The 20743-nt window shown below is 39.3% G+C and overlaps 1 protein-coding gene across 3 annotated transcripts in view; it reads right to left on the reverse strand.

The window, feature by feature from the left end:
* Positions 1 to 20743, reverse strand: part of cntn1a (contactin 1a) — a 98722-nt gene that overhangs the window by 34157 nt on the left and 43822 nt on the right. For all 3 annotated transcript variants that reach the window (XM_042495847.2, XM_088080368.1, XM_088080369.1), the window contains 5 exons: positions 19778 to 19912; positions 15918 to 15956; positions 3727 to 3853; positions 1650 to 1828; positions 23 to 118 (listed from right to left, as the gene is read on the reverse strand). In XM_042495847.2, coding sequence (XP_042351781.1) covers positions 23 to 118; positions 1650 to 1828; positions 3727 to 3853; positions 15918 to 15956; positions 19778 to 19832 — 496 coding nt within the window. In that variant the 5' untranslated portion in view covers positions 19833 to 19912. The remainder of the gene's footprint in view (positions 1 to 22; positions 119 to 1649; positions 1829 to 3726; positions 3854 to 15917; positions 15957 to 19777; positions 19913 to 20743) is intronic.

Consider the following 20743-nt stretch of genomic DNA (forward strand, 5'->3'; position numbering starts at 1 on the left):
ACTCAGCTATCACATTCTGTACCTGGATAATGTGGAGGGGGGGCACAGAGCAGCACTGCCCCCTGTCCCTCTTTGACGTACACAGACTCCCTCTCCTCCGACGAGAAAAGGTCAAGGTCTAAGAGAGACAGAGACAAAAAATCAGTCGTTAGATAGTTTCTGATTTGAGAGCTACCGAGTAGGGCTTGACCAATATTGGTTTTTCAGGGCCGATACCTATTATTAGTAGTTAATTTGACTGATAACGGGTATTTGGAACCCATATGAGTTTATAATGAAAAATCTATATCTGTCTGTCAATATCTAGGATTTTAAATACAACAAACTCCAATACAAAACTTTGTTTAAATGCCTTTAGCAAATGTTTAATCAAAACTGAAACATCATATACAGAAAGTTCCCAGCAACTTTTTTTTTATAAAATCTAGTGAAAATAAAAATAAAAATGAAAAGATAATAACATCTCCTTAAGGTTTTACAAAGTAAAAGTTCATCCCCCGCTGACACTTTCTTTGAACTTTTTAATTGATTAATTAATTAATTTTATCAGCGCTCATTAAAATAAAACACTGATACAGATAACTGGCAAAATTCCAAATACTGGCCTCCATAATCAGCCAGGCCGATAATCTGTTGACCCCAACTAACAAGAATCTGTGACCCCCAAATCATAAATGCATATTTTTCCTTTTACTTTCAGAAATATTTATTGATATCTAGCTTAAAGAGAAATATCTGCCCTCTCTTTAATAAAACTGAACCAGAAACCACCACAAAAATGCTATACTTGAAAAGCTCAACATTAATGTCTATTTCCAGAAATCATGAGTTGGTCACTCAAAATAATCCATAAACCTTGTTGTGAGAAGTTTCATGTAAAAACGACTATCTGTCTACCCAACTACATCCGACAACCGTATCACCATGCAGCTGGAACTGTGCAACCGCTGCCAGCTCATCTAGCACCACTGAGTTAGCTAACATTACAGCTCAGCTGAGGAGGAAGCCATTAATATTTATATCCCGTTCAGTCATGACCAAAAGTCTCTTGTCCATGAGAAGATGCATGCTTCCTCTGGCATGGTGAGAAGGTTGGTGGTTGTAAAAAGAAAATATTTCCTACATGAAACTGCTCACAACAAGGTCTGTGGATTCACTTGAGTAGCCGGATCATAATTCCTGGAAAGAGACATTGCTGTTTTTCAAATGCATGTCATGGTGCTTTGAGCACCACGAGCAGTGTGATCTTGTTTCATTACACTGGAGAGATGGCAGACATTTTTATGACCAATACCTCCATTGCTCTGCAATTCATGCCAAAATAAATAGCACTATAGGTAAGAGACAAAATATGTATATTTTGTTCTTGGGGTGAACTGTTCCTTTAAGGTTTAAATAAAGTTCAACAACTGTTTTGAACTGAGCTGTAGTTTACAGTTAAAAAAGTGCATTAGCCACACTGTGATTATGAAGTTAGACCATTCACAAATTGCACTTTCCACACCACTTATGATTTGTTCCTGCTGCCCTTGCAATTTCAGTACGCTTAATATGCATGAAAGTACAGCTCCAGGGCAGTTCTCTCAAAATTCTGCATGGTACTGTTCATCATCACAGCCCAAATAGGGATTAACATTTGGGCTACTTACATCCAAACTGGACTGACGCTTCTTGGCTGATGACCGTGCCATACATGTTGGTCGCCAAACAGACATACCGTCCTACATGTTTGGTTTTAATGGGGTTGCTGATGACCAGGTTGCCTCCTGCTAAACTGTAGTGGCTTCCTTGTGCACTCAAGTCAATTTCCATGTCGTCCAGCATCCACCTGCAAGGAAAACACATAGGGTCAATAGAGTATTGCTGCGTGGAAACATTCAGTGGCAAATGTGATTTGGAAATATTTAATGGCATTTGGCCCCTCACAGCAGGGAAAAATTTGACCAGAGTCTGCATTAGAGCTGCTTTTTCTTGCATTTAATGTCTGCACACTCTGTAAGAATTAAAAACCAGGGAGCCGTTCTATATCAAAGCAAAAACAAATTTCATGTTTTGAAAGGCATAACAGAGTGTACTGTAGATGAACCCTCTTAAATACTTAATATCAGCTGTGGTCAAAGCTAATTCTCTCCCCTCTGACATCTAATTCTGGGCTGTCTGACAGTGAAACCAGCTTGGGGGATGCCAAGCAATATAATTTAGATACATTTACATCCAAATTGAAATGGATCATGCGAAACGCTTTAAATTTTGAGCTGTAAAATGAGGTGGCGACATGATGGCAGTGCTGTTTGTGCTGCTGCTGCTGCAGGAACAACGTCTTATTTGTTATTCATTTTTTTCTAGCGTGTCATATTTGGGAATATAAATTATTGTTAGTATGGGGAAAAAACAAATATCTACGGCACACAAAATGAGTTTTCCAGATTGTTTGACGACAGCACAGTTACAGTATGTTGGGAAAATGTATAACACAATCATGGACTGCTGGATGGTCACACACAAAATAAATCTTGAAAGTGCACAGAGGGTAAAGGGACAGTTCACACCAAAATCAAAAACACATATTTTTCCTCTTACCTGTAGAGCTGTTTATCAATCTAGATTGTTTTTGGTGTGAGTTGCTGAGTGTTGGAAATATGGGCTGTAGAGACGTCTGCCTTCTTTCCAATATAATAGAACTAAATGGCACACTGCTTGTGGTGCTCGAAGTGCCAAAATAGCACATTTAAAAAACTCAACAGCATTGTCAGTTTCCAGAAATCATGAATCATTATTCAAAAGATAATCCACAAACCTTGTTGTAAGCAGTTTCAAGTAGGAACTATTTTCTTACGCCTGCCAACCATGTTGCTGCACAGAAGGAAGCGTGCATTTACTCATGGACAAGAGGCTGGTGTTTGTGATAGCGTGAGATGTGAACATGAATGGCATCTCGCTTGGCTGAGTTTGGGGTTTATGTTATTGTTATTTTCTTCTTTATCCACAGACCTTGTTGTGAGCAGTTTCATGTGGGAACCTTTTTCTTTCTATTTTTCTAGGAACTTTTCTCATTTGAACTACACCTGCCAACTTCATCACTGCATAGAAGGAAGCGTGCATCTACTGCTTACTCACCCATCAACACTGAGCTAACTAACATTATAGTTCAGCTGTGGAGGATGCCACTCATGTTCACATCTCACACTGCAAAAGCAGAAATCTGTTGTCCATGAGTAGGTGCATGCTTTCTTCAGCAGTGATACCATTCACAGGTGTAGTTCTGTTTAAAAAAAAAAAGTTCCTACATGAAGAGAAGTAACCACAAACAGCTCAAAACAAGGTCTCTGGATTATCTTGAGTAAGCGCATCATGATTTCTGGAGATAGACATTTCTGTTGAGTTTTTCAAATGTATTTTTGGGTGCTTTGAGTACCACAAGTAGAGTGCCATCTAGTTCCACTGCATTCCATATTCGAGGTTGGAAAACATCTCTACCAACAACACCAAACCAATTTAGATCTATAAATGACACCACAGGTAAAAGGAAAAATATGTATAGTATTTATGATTTAGGGTTGAGCTGTCCCTTTAAGATAAACAACCCTGTGACCTTGCTATTCACAGGCACGTCCTAAAACAGGACAAAACAGAATTCAGGAAATACGAGAGATGGCGAGCGAGGGGAGGCTCACAGAATGCACAGTGGGTAGTAATGAGGCTGAGTTTATGGGGAACATATGTTACTTGTATGTGGCAGGTGGATTGGCCCGAGCCCGGCAGCTCATGGTGATTTTTGCCTCGGGCGACTCCTCGGGGTAGATGGTATCCACCGGCTGCTCCTCAAACACTGGCCCGTAACCTGTGGCTTCGTCTGCCGACAGCAAACAAACAAGAGCGGGGTAAACAACAAGCTGGGTCAGATTTACAAACAGGAAATATCAAGGTGTAAGAGCTCAGCTTCTGTCTGGCAGTTCTAGGGCAGCTCAATCAAAAACATGACAGCAGGGTTTAGATGTAAGACCAAAAAAAAAACATATTGACCAGACTGTGAGTTTGCCCCTGTGAAGACATGCCTTTTGATAATTCAGTCAGATGCACACACCTCTAGTGCTTAGTAGCTACTTTCAGAGAAATCCTGTAACTAATCTCATCCTCGATTTTTCTCAAAACGCTCTCTTTCAAGCTTGATGCAGAGTAATAAGACCCTGCTTTATTCCATCCAAATCACAACATCACACTAATTATGACAGAGATGTGCTCACTCAGGTGCCAAACCACAATGACACATTCATCTGTTGCCAGTTGATATGATATTATTACAAACTAATACAAATCCTGGAGCTGGATATGCTATCTTGACTTAGCATAATCCAAACCCCTTTCATACTGCATGTGTCATCCTCTGTGCTGTGAAGCAGTTGCACAAGCAAATCCAGGGAGAAGAGACTCCTTGATGAAAATGCCTTTCGCGGTTCAATCTGCCTTTTACACCATCAACACACACGTACAATTAGCCCCAATTACTCATTAGAACTGACAGACATCACGAACACAGGCATGAATAAGACATAAACACAATGCCAGGCTATGAATAAGCAATGAGGTGAAATGTTCCCAAACGCTGATTATTCTCTGAGATCAAGAGAGTGTGTAGGTGACTGCAGGAATACAAATGTGAGGCGAATGTGTGTGCACACGTGTGTTATTCCCCTGCGTCTCTGAGTTCTGAGAGCACAGCTGACACCTCAATGGGGAGAAGCTCGCTCTTTCAGACAGTAATATCCTGTTTCTATTCGATTCTTCTAACTAGGCTGGTATTGGCACTCAGGAGTCACTCTGAAAATGTCATAGTGACTGACAGTGAGCAACCTCCAGAAACATGAACAAAAGATGCATTTACACTAATATTTACCCAAACAAAAACAGGAAATGTTTGTGCAGAATAAAGCAGTAATCAAATGCATTCCAGACGTTAAACATGTGTGAGCGCTTGACATCGATGCATAGCAATCCTGAATATGTGCAGTTAAAAATCACTGAACCAGACGCATAATTATCTGCTGCAAGGAAGCAGAGGGAATTAAAAATCTTATAATCCTAACCAGTACGATGACAGAATTGTACAGCAGCAAGTTAGCTGTTCCCTTTTCGCACCAGGATGGCCAACCAGGAGGCAGCAATTAAGACGTTAGGAGACAGGATAGACTCCCACTCACACACTCCCACTCACACACTCCCACTCACACACTCCAGCAGCCAACCGTGTGTGAATGCTTGACATTGATGTAAATCCCAAGGATTCAGAATTGCAGCTGGCTGAGAGAGAATTAGACAATGGGGTACTGTGGGGCTGATGGAAGGCAAATTGAGTGGGAAACTGTGTTTTGGGAAAATAAGAGTACAAAAACAGAGTGAAGAAATAAAGAGGAAGAAACGGTTGAGTAAAGGGAATACAGAGACCCTATTCTACTGTTGCACTTGGATTGCCCTGCAAGAGTGTCAGATAAATGCTTTGCATGTAAATATGAAATATAAATGTGAGCTGGGCAGGAGGAGGGGAGCCACCGAGGCTCTGGTGCAGTGCTGAAATAGCAGTTGGAGCGAAACTCGGAGAGATGAGCGCTGGTGCTGTTCCTATCCTTTCCCTGTAATGTGGGTTGTGACAGATGGTGAAGGGGAGTGTTGAAGCAGGCCACATAAGGCCCACTGCCTGGAGACACACACAGGCCTCTTACATTCTCTGCCTCATTTCGCTCTCTCTGTCTATCCGTCTCCAACGCTCTCTGGCTTCCCTGTGTCCTCACCTCATCTCTCTAGCTCAGTATATCCCACTGTCACGCTCTGCTCATCTCTCTGTACCTTTGCTGGATTTCCCTTCCACTCTAAAGATCTCTTAACTCTGTCTACAATCGCAGTGTCAGTCAGTCAGTCCACCGCTTCTGGGCAAGACTTAAATATTTAAATGATTATTGGATGGATTCTCATGAAATTTTGTATCAACAATCGATTCTACTGACTTCAGTGATGCTCTAGTGCCACCATGAGGCTGATGTTTGTGTTTTTGACAGTGGCGCCATCAAGGAGGGCCACAAACAGCATGAACAATAGTTGGCCCCAGCTTGTAAAAATAACAAAAAATAATAATTAGAGGCCTCTGTATGGTGTTTTTAAATTTGAGTAGGCTTGATAAACAGTGAATGTTTCGTTCCTCACTATTAGGGTGCTCCTTAAAAGCTGTATATCTGTCATTTCTGGGAAGAAAAAAAACAACAAGCCTATTTGAAGAACACTGAATTAGCTAACACATGTAAAGACACAACACATTAAAAGAGGATTGTTGTGAAAATCAGAATATTAACTGTGCCGTTATTAGTCTATGCACATCAGATAAGTAACATATATTGTAAAATAAGAAACAAACGAAGATCAGTATGTGATTCCTTAAAAGGATACTTCAGGTCTTCTGACGCAGGGTTGTATGAGGTACTTATCTATTATCAGTGTATTATATACAGTTAATGTCAGTTGCCGCCTCCAGTTTGGAGAAGCAGACAGGAGCACCACCACAGACGCTAACCGCTGCTGTGGACAGGTGTTATAGCAACAAAATATATTTTAGCCAACGGTAACTTTTCTACTCTGAGACATCTCTTTCTTTCAGCCTACTGTTGTCTCCCTCTGTAAACCGCTGAGAGTTTAACCCAAACAACTGATCTGCCGCAAAATACAGTGTGCAACAGAGTTGTGCTCATGCATAAGGATACAGAAGTTCTATGGTGAGAAAATGTTGTTCCAAATGAAAGGGGCGATCTGACTGCAAGGTAAAGCAGTGAAAATATTCTCCATATCACATACTCTTAAACTGATACAGTTTTTTTCTAGGCGGCTAAAATAGGTTTTGTAGCTGACCCCTCTGCAACAGTACGCTGCTGAGCTTCTGTGTCAGTACTGCTTGCTTCGGGGCCTGGTGTCATGTACTGTAGGTTATCTAATGACATAGTTTCCCACTAGCCTATATATACCACAACAGCATAAGAAAATTACTGAAATTTAGTAATGGCTTTTGGTTTTGGTGTGCCATGCCAAAGTTTTCAATGGCCCCATTAGGCCACCCATTAAACATTTTAAGGGGCACCACTGTTTTTTGAGTGAAATGTCTCAACTGGATGGATTTCATTGAAATTTGATTCAGATTATCACAATGCTCATAAGGATGAACCCTCAAGTCTTTGGTTTAACATTTGTCATTTTGGGAGTGAAACTACACTTAAAAAGATCATTATGGAAATTAGTCCAGACATTCATGATTAACCGCAATAACCCATCTGGCACATCTTAAAGTCAAATTTTCATTTTGACTGTTTTATGACGAATAATTGCATTCGCGTCAGCCTCAACTTAACTTTGTGTCTCAAATTGTTTGTGTGTCATCAAATGTTAGAACACTAACACAAAAGAATAAGTCAATATTCAATAGAAACTGTCAACATTATACCTGTTAAACTCAGCATGACAGCCTTGTCATTGTGAGCTCAAAGCACCGCTGTGTGTAATTGCAGCCTCAGAGAGCTGCTAGCATGGCTGTAGACTCAGCCTTGTTTTTCTCAAATCATCATTCTTTCTCTCTCTGTCTCCATCTCTCAAAGCCTCACACCCTCAGATGCCTAGTGTATTCTAACATAAACTCTTTTCACCCTCATGCCAAAAAACATGCCTTATATGTTTTGTCCAAAACTGAGAAAAATCTCCTCCCAACTCTCCAAAGCTGCATCCCTCTTTCAATCTCTCTCTGTATATGTGTGTCTCAGTTTCTCTTTTTCTGCTGCATAAAACACTTTCTCTGTTTCATCTTTTAACATCACTTCACTGTGGATGCCCTGTGTTGCCCTTTCTAACAAGCGAGTAATTATTTGCATAGTCAGTGGAGAGATTTTCCCACACACACAACCACACAAAGACAGAACTTACAATCAGGGAAGACCACGTCTGTAGTAACAGAAGAAGATACCCCCCCTCCCCCCCCACACACACACACACACACACACACACACACACACACACACACACACACACACACACAGCAGTCAAATGCAGTTGTCTCCTGGGCTTGCTGGAAGAGATCTTCTCTGGACAAATTTCATTATCAAACATTCTCCTTTTCAGCTGCAGAGCAGCATCAGTTTCTAATGAGACATCAATTATTCATTGAGGTTTCAGGTAGAATTTTAGGTGCTTAGATGCTAACAGTGTAATACGTGTGAAGATAAAACAACTGCAGCCTCCCCCATTTGTTAAATTGCTTGCTTATTGTCAAAATTTCCAGCTGTTTAATGGGTTGCTCTTCCCATTTACCAAAATAAACGTTGTGTTTGTTTCACATTTAAATAGTCACATAATTACCCCAAATCCCACAAGCACTTAATCCTCTGATGAATTTAACTTTACTCACAGCTGTGCGTTTCGGCTACATCTGCAGCACGGCATGTTTGCATGACCGAGAGTGTCCAAGTGGGACAGATAACATATTGTTTCCTAGAGGCACCAAAAGCACAGTGTAGCAATAATTACCCACAAGCCCTTGAGCCTCACCATGAACGTGGTGGCATAACAATTTTTTTTTAATTTCATATGTTAAATAAATAATTATCCTGCTTCACTGCCAGCCCAGCTATTTTTCAGAAGTGTAGACATAAGAGTGCCAGTGTCAGTCAGTGAGTGCTCTGTGTGGTGCCAGCTGTGCAATCACAACTGCTGTCAAAACAAATTATTCTCTGAAATGACGGCTGCAACAGAGCAGAGCTATTAGAAAAGAAAATGTGAGAGGGTGGATTTGAATCCAGATGTGTTCAAAGGCCGTAACACATATTAATGTGAGACACAGTCTGCTATGGTAATAAATGATGACTGCAGTTTTAAAAGTTCCTCAGTGGGATCACTGCCGTTTAGAGTATCAAACACTCATCAGTTGAGGTGATAGTTGATTTTAAAGGGAACACAGCATAAATTAGAAATTCCATTATGTTAATCCCATGATCTAGGAATGCTCAATCATTATTTGTGAACATAAACATCTCTCTCTCTTAAAGCCAGAAACCAAGTCTCAAACTTCAAGTATAATGTATGGAGCTGCTCCACTTTTAGTTTATTAAAGTTTTTAGCCTTCAAGGAAAACAGCCGCCTTGACTTGCTTAAAACTGTATCCCAAAGTGACAAGTTTAACTACATTAAAAGTATTAAAATGCCCACACTTCTCAGAAGAATTCTGCAGCATCCTCCACTGTCAGCTGTCCATCTGAAGTTCAACGTATTCAATCACTTTTACTTTCGACAGCTGCAGCCGACAATTGTTTTCATTATCAATTGTTCGACCGACTGTTCTCTTAATTTTTTTGTCTAGAAAACAAAAGTCCTAAAAAGTGGCAGTTAATTTTTTCACAGCTAAAGGTGATATCTTCAAATGTCATGTTCTGTCTGACCTACAGTCCAAAAACCCAACGATAATACTTTTACCATCATAGGGCTGCCCCTTGAAAGTCAAAGATACAAATCATCAGCTGGAGACCCCTCAGTCGACTGAGAAACCTTCAAGTGGAGCAGTTGTTTTTTGTTTATTCGTTGTTTGTTTTCTTTCTGTCAGTTAGTGTGAAGTGTTTTGGTCCCCAGATTTAGCTGTAGATTGAGGACTCCTTGCTTTCATGCTGCTCTCTGACGGAGTCTCAGTAAGACGGAGGAAGCTGCCCAGAGGGAGAGAGACTCTGCTGAGTTAGACTCCGAGATAATGTCATCTTCTGCACTCTGCCTACAAGTCATGAATCTACAGTTCACAGCAACTTCATACGATACAGTTTACAGCTTTTAGTTGATATCTAGTGTCAGTTAAAAAAAAAAAAAAAAAATGTTGCACTTTTCCGATCTGTCTTTAGTGTAGTTTGCATGCGTTAGCTTGGAGGGCTTATTTGGCTTGTTTACAACATTATGTAAATGTCGCAGTCACCTTTAGGATCCCTTGTTCAAACTTTCAAACTCAATATGGAAAAAGAGGGTAAAAAAATTTTTGAATATACATATTGAACAGCCATATCCAATTCCAGTTTCATATTTCAGAGTCAGATGCAGCCTATAAAGTACAACAAAGAAAGGCTTAAATCACATTTGAAAAAATCTGAAAGCAGCATTGAAAAACTACAAAAAGGTTTTTTGTTTTTTTTGTTTTTTTCACTTAAAAAAATAACTACAACAATTATAAAATTAAAAACTATCTTAAAACCATTGTTCAGCTCTAATTTTCACAAAAGTTTAGGAAACTTTGAATAAACTGCAGGGCAGGCACTCCAACCAACACCCACTCAAAAGCTCAACAAGAATTGACATGGAAGTGGTTTACTCAGCCATGTCTTGGTGAAGTATAAGTATAAGTAAGTATAAGTAAAAATAGGGATTCTGTATTGAATCCCGGCTGGAAGGCCACCTACGCAATGTTCTGACCTTCGAGGAGTGCAGGTCAACTCTGCTCCCTTATGGCTGCTCCTTCATCTCTGCCCTAGTTTGACAAAGCATTCAAAATGATAAGAATCATTGTCTCACAGTTATTAGTGCTGAGTGACCTAAAAAAACTGGAGTCTATATATAGTACTGAACTGATGTGTGCAGCATCAAAAACATTCAGCAGAGTCCTATGTTCATCACGATGTGTTATTTCTGCAGACTAATGGAGATAATGTCAAAAATGTCCAGGAGGTGACACACAGCCACACAGATGGTAAAAGTTATGGTCGATGCTTCAAGCAGAAGAAAAGAGAATAAATTGATAAAAACGACCGAAAGAGACCACCAGAAAATAATATTCCTCTCCTCACTGAATCCATCAACAATTCCACCTGCATGCAGCATCGCAACATGTTCCCAAGCAACGAATCGGCAAGCCTTCCTTTTTTTCCAATTTACCCCTTGCTGACAGTCTTCTTCCACTTTTTTTCTCCCAGAGAATAACACACGGTACCTTGTGCAGTGCGCATTGACAGTACAGTAAATGACAACCTGCTCTACATAGTAGAAACTCTCAATTTATTATTTATCAATAGAGAACGTCGGTATTTTTGGAAAAAGACAGTGCCAGCTTTTTGTTGGAATTTTTTCATTTAAAGGTTTTCCTCTGAAAATCACAGTTGTGCTTGGATGAGTTGATATTTCTTTTGCCAACGCAAATCACTTAAAGAAATGACTAGCGAAATATATATATTTACAATCTTGCAGGGTGTTCGATGTAAAGATCAATAGGGACTATTTCTGGACTAAATCTTGGCCACACTCTGTGACTTCCTGGAGCCTCTGCTGGTTGCCTGGCAACCTCAGTGTGACTGTGCCCCACCAAGAAATAGTCTGGCACATATCCCACTGTAAAACCTAAACTTGTGCTTTATACATTTTGGTTTTTGTACAGATTAATAGGGTTGGGCCTGTGTGAACATTTTTAAACCGATTTGATATTAAGCCAAACGCGCAACTGGACCGGTTTACTGAATCCCACTTAATTCAGCAGATGCTCTAGAGTGTAACATAATGAAAGTGTCCAAAAAGAAAACGAGCATCTGACTATTGCATAGCATCACATAACATCCGAGTTCTCCATCCACACAGAATGCATTAAACATGAACTTTTGTTACACTGTATAAACAAATCATGAAGCTATCAGCTATGCGCTCAGGATTACACTATAGACGTTAACACTTAAAAGATGGGTGAAAAGCCAACTTGATAACTTCCTTTGTTTGCTATGTTACTTTTTTAAACAAAAAACACTTTTTGTATTGTGATATTTACTGGAAACTACATACAATATAGCCAACAGCAAAAAGCCTTGCTTGTTATCAGCGATGGTCATTAAGCTTACCAAAAACGTTTAGTTCACCGGCTATCCCTCCAGCTAGCTGCCAACTTGTTTTGTTTTTTTGTAGTCAAATAAGGAGGTATCATTTTGGTAATTCAGCAGTTCAACTAAATTAATTAGCCGTTACTGATCAATTGTGGCGCTTTCAAAGCAAGCGAAAGATATATATAAAAACGCCATCTGGCGAAAGTTGAACTCAGAATGACCTGCAGCTAGTTTGGACAGCTCTTCATCAGTTTCAAATTCATAATGATGTCATTTTGGTCCAGTTTTTGTTTTTGTGAGAGACTGACTCTGTCATGTCTCCTCCAAATCTTTAACAATAATTTAAAAAAATCTCTATGTTGTCGTCAGGGGCTTAAATGTTTAAGGGCTGTCAGATACTAGTGGCTCTGTTAGTCCATTTAAGAAAATATTATGTTAATAACATAGCAATATTGCTTGTTACGAATGCAATTCAGGGTGTATTTAGTTTTGTGCTGCCAACTGCACAGGTCGCTGATGTCAGCTACTTTTTAATTTGCCAGAATTGTCATAATGCCAATTCAACTGATTTGCATAAAATCACAATGGACGTGATTGGCAAAACCTGAAATGACCCCACTCAGCAAATTTAAAAAAACAAGATTAAACATGTCAATTACTGTCCTCTAGGTGCTGGTTTTGCTGATTTTGTTGCCATGTTCCCAGGTTAAAACTATATCCCTGTTTCCAATTTGCAAAGCTAACAGGCGGCTGAATGTGGCTTCATATTTAACCGTACATGACATAAAAAGCAACAGACGTGGAAATCTATCATCTCATGTAACTCAGGGCAAGAAAGTTAATGAGCCCAGCTCCCAAAATGTTGAACGATTCTTTTTAACAATTAAATTTGTCACCTAATATTTAAGGATAATCAGCAAAAAAGGATTATATGAAAATCAAATGACAAACAATCATGGAAATAACAGGAAAAAAAGAAAAATTCAGAAAATCAATATCAATATCAATATCAAAATCAAAATATCAAAATTCATATCTACATATGAGGGTTTTTTCAATTAATCACACCACCACATTATATCATTCATCTGAATCATCCATCATACCAATTTAAACCCCACAATGCGGCATGGCAGCTCTAACACAGTTTCTAGCTCAAATGACTATCCTACATTCATCTGCTCACTACAGGGCAATGTCTTGGAATTTAACCATCTCTATTAGGATTAACGTCCATCTGCAAGTAGGAGAAATCCAGAAATAGCCGTGGATAGAAACATGACCTCCAGATAGATTTTCATTAGTCCTGTCCTATTGTAGACCATGAGAAAGGCAGCCGTCTGTCACTGCCTGTCCCTTAACGCATCCAGACAGGCTGATATTAATGTAGTTTTACTACCTCGGGGCTGCAGTGGACAGATGATGGGCAGAGTTGCAACTGAGGCCCATTTGCATCTGACATAGTTCTTTTCTTTGGTTTTCATTGCATTTCAGTAAATGCATCAAACTACAGTACAAAAGCTTGAATAGTGGGTTGAATTTAGGAGGTGATGAATATTCCAAAGATGTATTATGTCTCTTATTTTTCATAAGACTGTAGGCTTTTTCTTTCTTTTTTCCAAGATTCCTTTTTTTCCAAGATTATCATCATTAATTTATTTTTGGACATTTTACTTTCGTTGGATAGTATAATCTGGGGAAAGACAGGAAAGGCGGGAGAAAAGGAGAGGGTGATGTGCAGAAAAGAGGCTCAGAATCAAACCTGAGCTGCTGCTAAAAGGACTGAGTCTTAAAGGTATGTGCTCTACAAAGTGAGCTACCAGAGACGCGGCATGCTGAAAAATAATACTCACAGACTATTTATACAAAGCCTTGCAAGTTCATGATATGTATGTTAAAATGTGTACTAAGGTTAAAAACATACATTTTTGGGGTAACAAACTAGCTGAAATAGTTAAAATCAGTTAGATGGTGAAAATGGTTAAAACGCTAAAAATCAGTTGTCTATATTTTGTCATTTACTTTATTCCTCTTTATTGGATTTAAGATTTAAAAGTGTTTTATTTGTGCTCAGCCCGTTCTCACTCCAAACTAGTCAAATCCGCTCTTTCAGTGCTTTCAGCGTACAAGCGTGATGCCAAGAGCCACCTTCTGCGTCCAACCAGAACGTGGCCGAATGGCTCAGATGAGAACCCGCTTGGACAGAACTGGTGGCGTTGTCATTATATGCACATCATGCAACGCATGTGCATGATGTGCATGCGCGCTTTTTGGCAGGAGGGTGGAGAGGTCGATGGGTCCCGCAAACAACCAACAACCAAGCGCCTGGATTTCCCTGTGCTGCTGTGTAAACATTAGAGCAATGTGCATTTGTTGACATCACGGTAACAGCATCCTGGAGTGTAAACAGCTGACACAGAAAGATACCTAAAACGTCATAAGTAGACGCAGAAGGTCACTGACAGAGTGACCATGTGACGAGTTGGTATGAGAACGTGTTGCAGCTCTATATAAGTCTAAACCTAAGATCCTGAGATCAATTGCTAGCTAGTTTGTTATTATTAAATAAAGTAAACATGACTGTAATAATATCTTAACATGTCGAGATTTTTCAAGATTGTAAAGTGTGATATTTTCAGTAAATGTTAGTTAGTTTTGCTGCTTTAAGTGTGTGTGTGTGTGAGCTGAGTCCTTGCTTTGTAGAATATAACAACTTGGAGCCAGGCTGAGTGTCGCTGCTATTTTGTGTAAACTGTGAACTCACATGCACACATAGTGTGGTATATTTTGCACGGTTATCTGTATAATATGTTTTCATGCACTTCAGTGATTTTTGTAATAGTTTACTGAGCAGAAGATATTTTATTACATAATATGCGAGGAAGTACAATTTCTGTCTTAGGTCAATACTGTGCCTACTGTAGCTGAAAAAGTGGCGTGTCCTCTTTACATAAAGATGTATCATTTTTTTGAACCCTTGGTTTGTACTTGTGAAAATGCAGTCCAACAAACAGATATTCACAACAGGAAATTGTTCAAGTGAAACCAGTCCCTGTTCTTGGCAGTTGTCTTTCCATGGAAATCAAAGCCATATGATGATGTCCATGAACAAACAACAAAGTTATTGTAAGTGGTGAGTTTCTTTTTTTGGAATAAACATGAATTCTAACTTTATGCCTGAAACATCTCTTGTGTAAGACTTATTTCGACAAAATAATTCGACAAACAAGTCACAGGTCTTTCAAACAGATGTAGTGGTGCCGCACTGAGCACAAGTAAAAGCTGGCTTCTTTCTCTGAACTCAAAGGCCACAAACTCATCATCCTGCCAGTAAACAGCTGCTGCTTGTTCATTTCTGGTTTGAAGACAATAAATCAAATAGAAACACATCCTGTTTTCATTCATTTCAGTTATTTACGCATATGGTCCTGATATGAAAGAGCAGTTAGAAATCCTCACGGTTAATTCGACATAACATATAGATGTTCATAAAAGCCTGTCAGCCTTTAAGGTTATTGAACATTTTCTGTAACCTCATGGTCTCAAAACCTTACCACCACTTCTGCAACATTTTACAAGTATTTTGTGCGGGAAAAGATTACAGCTTAATTATGTCCCACAAAGGAACATTTTAGATCCAGATGAGTGAAAATTCTTTTTAAAAGTGCATGGATGTAGGCTGGAATCTCAAAATTGCATTTCAATTAGACTCTCTCACATCAAACGCAGTGAGTGGCGGAGTCTTTTGGCTAGACTGGTGGTATTGGCAAGCTTGCCATTTCAACATTCAGCAGACAGAAATGGCAGTGTCAACTAAATGTGTGTATGCTTGTGTGTGTATGTATGCGTGTGTGTGTGTGTGAGAGAGAAAGAGAGGAAAAAAAAGAGAGACTGTGTGTGTGACTGTATGTATCAATGCTGAATGTCTTATGGTACAACACTGGCCAAAACCAACAAGCATCTATTTTCATCGTTATTGAATCTCCATGAAGAGTCCAGGAAGACATTTTTATGGCAGTGGAATAAGTAACCATGATTATTTGCTATTATAATCAGTCTTACCTCCATAGAAGTCGGGTACCTCCCCATGCATTGATGCATCTGCAACAGTGAAAGGAAATCATGTCAACATATTGAACAGGGACTTCCTGTGTTCCTAAACTGTAGATGTATTTCTCTCACTTCTTGAAGGATACAGCAAGAAAAATGGATCAAAACACAACATCATCACATCATGCATCATCATAGGAGTTTCTTCAGAGAGGTTCAGGTCTTTGATAGGATCCCCTGTTTTTGCTGCTGAGAATGTGATGAATGGCTGGAGACCCTGCTTTGGACTGAAAGACTGCCTTTGGCTGAGAGCCATCTCTGTGGAATTTACTGCATCCTGCCCTTCACAATAAAACAGTGGTTTTCCTTGAGAGACTAAGTGTTTAATTACTCATTGATGCTGCATTCAAATGTTCTTCCATGTTCATTTACAAAAGAGAGAAAAGAATCACACTAACCTGGTGATGTGGAAATAATCCAAATGGCTTATACACATAAACATCTTGAACTGTAACATGTTACAATTCCTAAATTTTGCAATAAGATAAAAGTTACTAATCAAACAATTATGTCATTACTTGAGTTACATAAATCCTTTAATTACCTGCATAATGGGAAGATAGAAAATAACAATATAGAATCTAGTGCATCGATTGAGAGTGATGATGATGAGGGGAAACAGGTTTACTGATGAACTATTTAGGAGACTGCTTTAGTGATAATCACATCATATAAGCTGGACAAACCTACTATCAAGCGAGTGAGAATTTGTGTTTTTAGCCCATTGAAGCTATAGTTCAGATTTTTTGAAATGGCGTTGTATGAGGTACTAATCCATAGTCAATGTGTTATATTCAGTAGATGATAGTCTGCCCGCCCCTAGTTTGAAGTGGCAGGCTGTAGTCCGACGCAGAAGCTAAGCAATGTACTGCTGTGGATGGGGGTCAGCAACAAAACACAGTCAGGTTCAGGTTTTTTAGGTGGCTAAAATACATTTTGTTACTGACACATTCAAAGCAGTACATTGCTTAGCTTCAATGTCAGACTCCAGCCTGCTTCTCCAAAGTGGGTGCATGCCGACCGTCATCTACTGCATGTCATACATTGACTATTGATGAGTACCTCATACAAGCCCACTTCAATAACCTGATCTAGCCCTTTAAATACAGTTTACATGCCATTTAAACACATTTTTTTCTCTTTTAAGTCTGTCGTAAACTTATGGTGTTAATGGTTTTGTGCTGATATGTCAGCATATTTAAGGTTTAAGATTCTTAACTGGCAAGCGCCCCTCAACTGGCCAATCATAGTATAGCATCCAAAAACAGAAAACAGAAATGGGGAAAATCTGAAGATTGTCAACCAGCTATGTGTCTTCGCAGTGTGTGCAGATGAACGGTGTTTGGTTTCCCTCCTTGCCGCCAGCGGCTGCACCTTCACCAGCAGATGGGCAGGGAGCTACAGAGGAACCCAAATACTGTTCATCTCCACACTATGATGATACATAGCTGGCTGAAAATCTGCAGTTTCCTACTGGTTTGATTTTCTTCTGTCTAAACTGCCAGGTGATGTCATTGTCTTGTAAACCATGATCTGTACGTTAGGCTTGACCTTCTATCTTTATCTTTTTAACTTGTTTTTGCTGTTGAGTCACACTGACATCCTGGATATATCCCTCAAATGCATATTGTTGACACCTCTATGTGCTGTACTCTGAAATCACGTTTTTTGAAATCACATTTTTCTCCTAAATGTTTGATAATATTTCTGCGGGGAGTGCAGTTGGTGAAAGTGTGTAAGTGTGGGCTCCATGCTATCTCCAAAACTTTAACGGACCATCACCAACAGGTGGGGCTTAGTGAAGGGTCAATTACTTGACAATGCATTTCAAGTGATGTTGAGAGGTGTAATGTATTACTCGCTACAGGGAGTAAATAAGTTAAGTAATGCATTTCTATATCTAAAAGTGATAAGTGGTGTGTAATGCATTACTTTCAGTAATGACCCTAACACTGCTTATACTGTATGTTGTGGAATAAGTTATATTATGGGCTACAGTTGCAGCGATATACCAGTTTTAAGGTATACTGTGATATGAAAGTTGACGATTATCATACTGTGTGTATTTGCTTATCGACGATATTGGATGGATAATTTACCTTTATTTTAGTTCAAAGGGAGACTTTTTAACATATTTCCATTAAAAAATGGTTTCATGTTTTATTATAGTAATAAGACATTTTGATTCATTTAAGGGTCATTTTAACTGAAAATAATAATTATTCTGTAATACCGTGATTCCGTTGGCACAGTATTTTCTTGGACGGTTATTGCACTGTGAAAATCTCGTACTGCTGCAACCCTACTATGGGCCAGCTGAGCCATAGATATAGAACAAACACACACAAATACACACTGAGATAGACACTATACTTTAGCTGTAGGATAGTGCGTGCTTGACTTTTCTTCTGCTGTCATAGCATTAATCTCACATCAACCATCAAAGTTTACTCTTGTTGGGGCTAAACAAAAATGTCAAGCCAATGTTCTGTCCCATCAATAACAACCTGAGTCTGTTGGTTGGCTGCTGTCCGTTTCAATAGAGCAGCCATACAGGTCAACACTGTGTGGGTGAACTCCATACACTGAGTGTATGAGTGCAGTGCTGCCATGTATGTGGTGTTTTTGAGCATTTATCTGCCTGTTCCTTTACTGTAGATGTGTGAGTACATTGTCAAGATATTGTATAAGGCTAAGAATCTAAGCTTCAGCGGCAGTGCTGCCTTTGGTGAACTCTGAGCTACAATAATACACCTTACTATGTAGGAAAAAAAGAAATATAAAACTCATCAAAGTCTGTTTGAGAAAGATGTGGTGGGATGGCAGGAGAATTCCCAATCCAAGATTCACCCTTTTTTTTTTGGCTCATGTTAAATCAAATCTGAAACAAGTTAGAATAGCCCAAGGTATGGGAACATAGAGGAGGTTGTTTGGCAGGTCATTTTCAGGCCTGCTGCTTTCTGACCACTTTGCTTTGTTTCCAACACAGCTGATTGCACAGCAGGTCAGCAGCATAAAAAAAGGTGTGAAAACCTGCAGTGTCGGCCCTCATAGGCACATGCTTCACAGCCTATGAGATATACTGTATATAAGCTTTGTAGCTTCTTCTAAAATGTGTGCTTTTGTGTACAGTTTGGCTCAGCATGTGCTTCATATCTGAGGTGTATCTACGTCTGATTTAATTTGTTTGCATTTACATCTGATATTAAAAAGCATCTTTACTATAGTTAGTTAAATCAGATTTTTATTTTCTTCCCTGAGGCACACATCACTGCCAGTGTTATTATATTTACTATGTTCTTAAAGCTGACAGTTAGCAGCTTGTTAACACCTCGTCTCTTTTGTGCCCCAATCATTACGACAACCCAGTTCTGACGGTTGCTTCAATCAGCTGCCTGCCACCTGTGTGAATTTCCTGCTCTGCAGTTGGAGCCACAAATCAAAGTTTATGTATATTTCTGTAGTTGCTGTATGAGTAAAGGAGACACATTGCACTGACAGTTTGTTGACGCCAAATGAATTTAGGATGGTAATACTTCAAAGATGAAGGACATATGAGTAAATGGAGTTACATTAAATGAGCAAAGTCCTTTTGATTCCTGAGTGCTGCTCACCAGCAGCGTTTGAAAAGAAATCTCTCAGAGAGCAAACGGCGATCACTGCTGAACTAATTACAACAACAAGGCTGAGTGTAAAGTGTAATTTTTTTAAGAAATCGGTTGCTTTCATACAACAGCAGTGATGCAGTATCTCAAAATACACATCCTGTCAATTGATTTTAGCTGTTCCCTTCAGCTGAATGTTGGACTGACCTGCAGGGGAGAGAGAGAAGACCAGGAGATGGAAGAGCAGGGTGAGGTGCAGCATGATGTTGAAGTGAGGACCACCTGGTGGGGTTACAGCTAGAAGCTCAGCTGATGGAACATTAGCAGGACTGCCTGGTTTTCCTTAAGGAGAGAGAAGAAAATAGAAAGAGAGGCCGTCAGAACATGAAAAACTCTTCACAAAGGGAAATCTATTTGTTATCTGTTAATTTAAAGCAATATCCTAAATATCCACTGCCCTCCAGCGTGGAGTATTTATCACAATGTCACAAAATTTTGCACCAGGTGTGCAAAAAGAGGCTCTTAACCTCTTGAGCAATTAACTGTGGGGTCTGTTTTTGCTCAGCTTAAGTTACATGGAAAAAGTATACAAATGCTAAAATGAAAACCAGTATTTGCTTGTTGGATATATTTTCTTACAGCATAAAATTGGAATAAAATGTCAGGAATCTGCATGAATAAGCCAGAAATACACTCCCATTTTCCCTATCATACACAGAAAGTTACTGTGTGTATGTGCAGGGCTGCAACTAACAACTACTCTCAGTAGTGATTCAGTTGGTCATTTTATCAAATATTTGATCCATTGTTTACTCCAAAAAACACAGTTTATATCCATGTCTGTCCAAACGCATACATGGTTGATAGTGCTTCAATGGATGTTGATGCAGAGAAGTCACATATTTTAAAACATGGGTGCTTCACACACACATCTTCCACCCAGCAGCAGAGAAGATCTATATAATCAGCACGGTTTTGAAATGGACATCAAAGATTAGCGTCACCAATTCAGCATCTGATGTCTCCCCTTCTGTTCCTGACTTATGATATGGACTAATGGCCAGAAGAAATAGTTCTATAGAACTTCATGATCTCACAGGGAAGTTGACCTTTGACCTGTTAGATATAAATTATCACCTCATCATTTTATCCTTTTAGACATTTTGTCATTTA

This window comes from Plectropomus leopardus, chromosome 7 (assembly GCF_026936395.1).
Source record: "Plectropomus leopardus strain MGB_pleo_1.0 chromosome 7, ASM2693639v1, whole genome shotgun sequence".
Taxonomy (NCBI): domain Eukaryota; kingdom Metazoa; phylum Chordata; class Actinopteri; order Perciformes; family Serranidae; genus Plectropomus; species Plectropomus leopardus.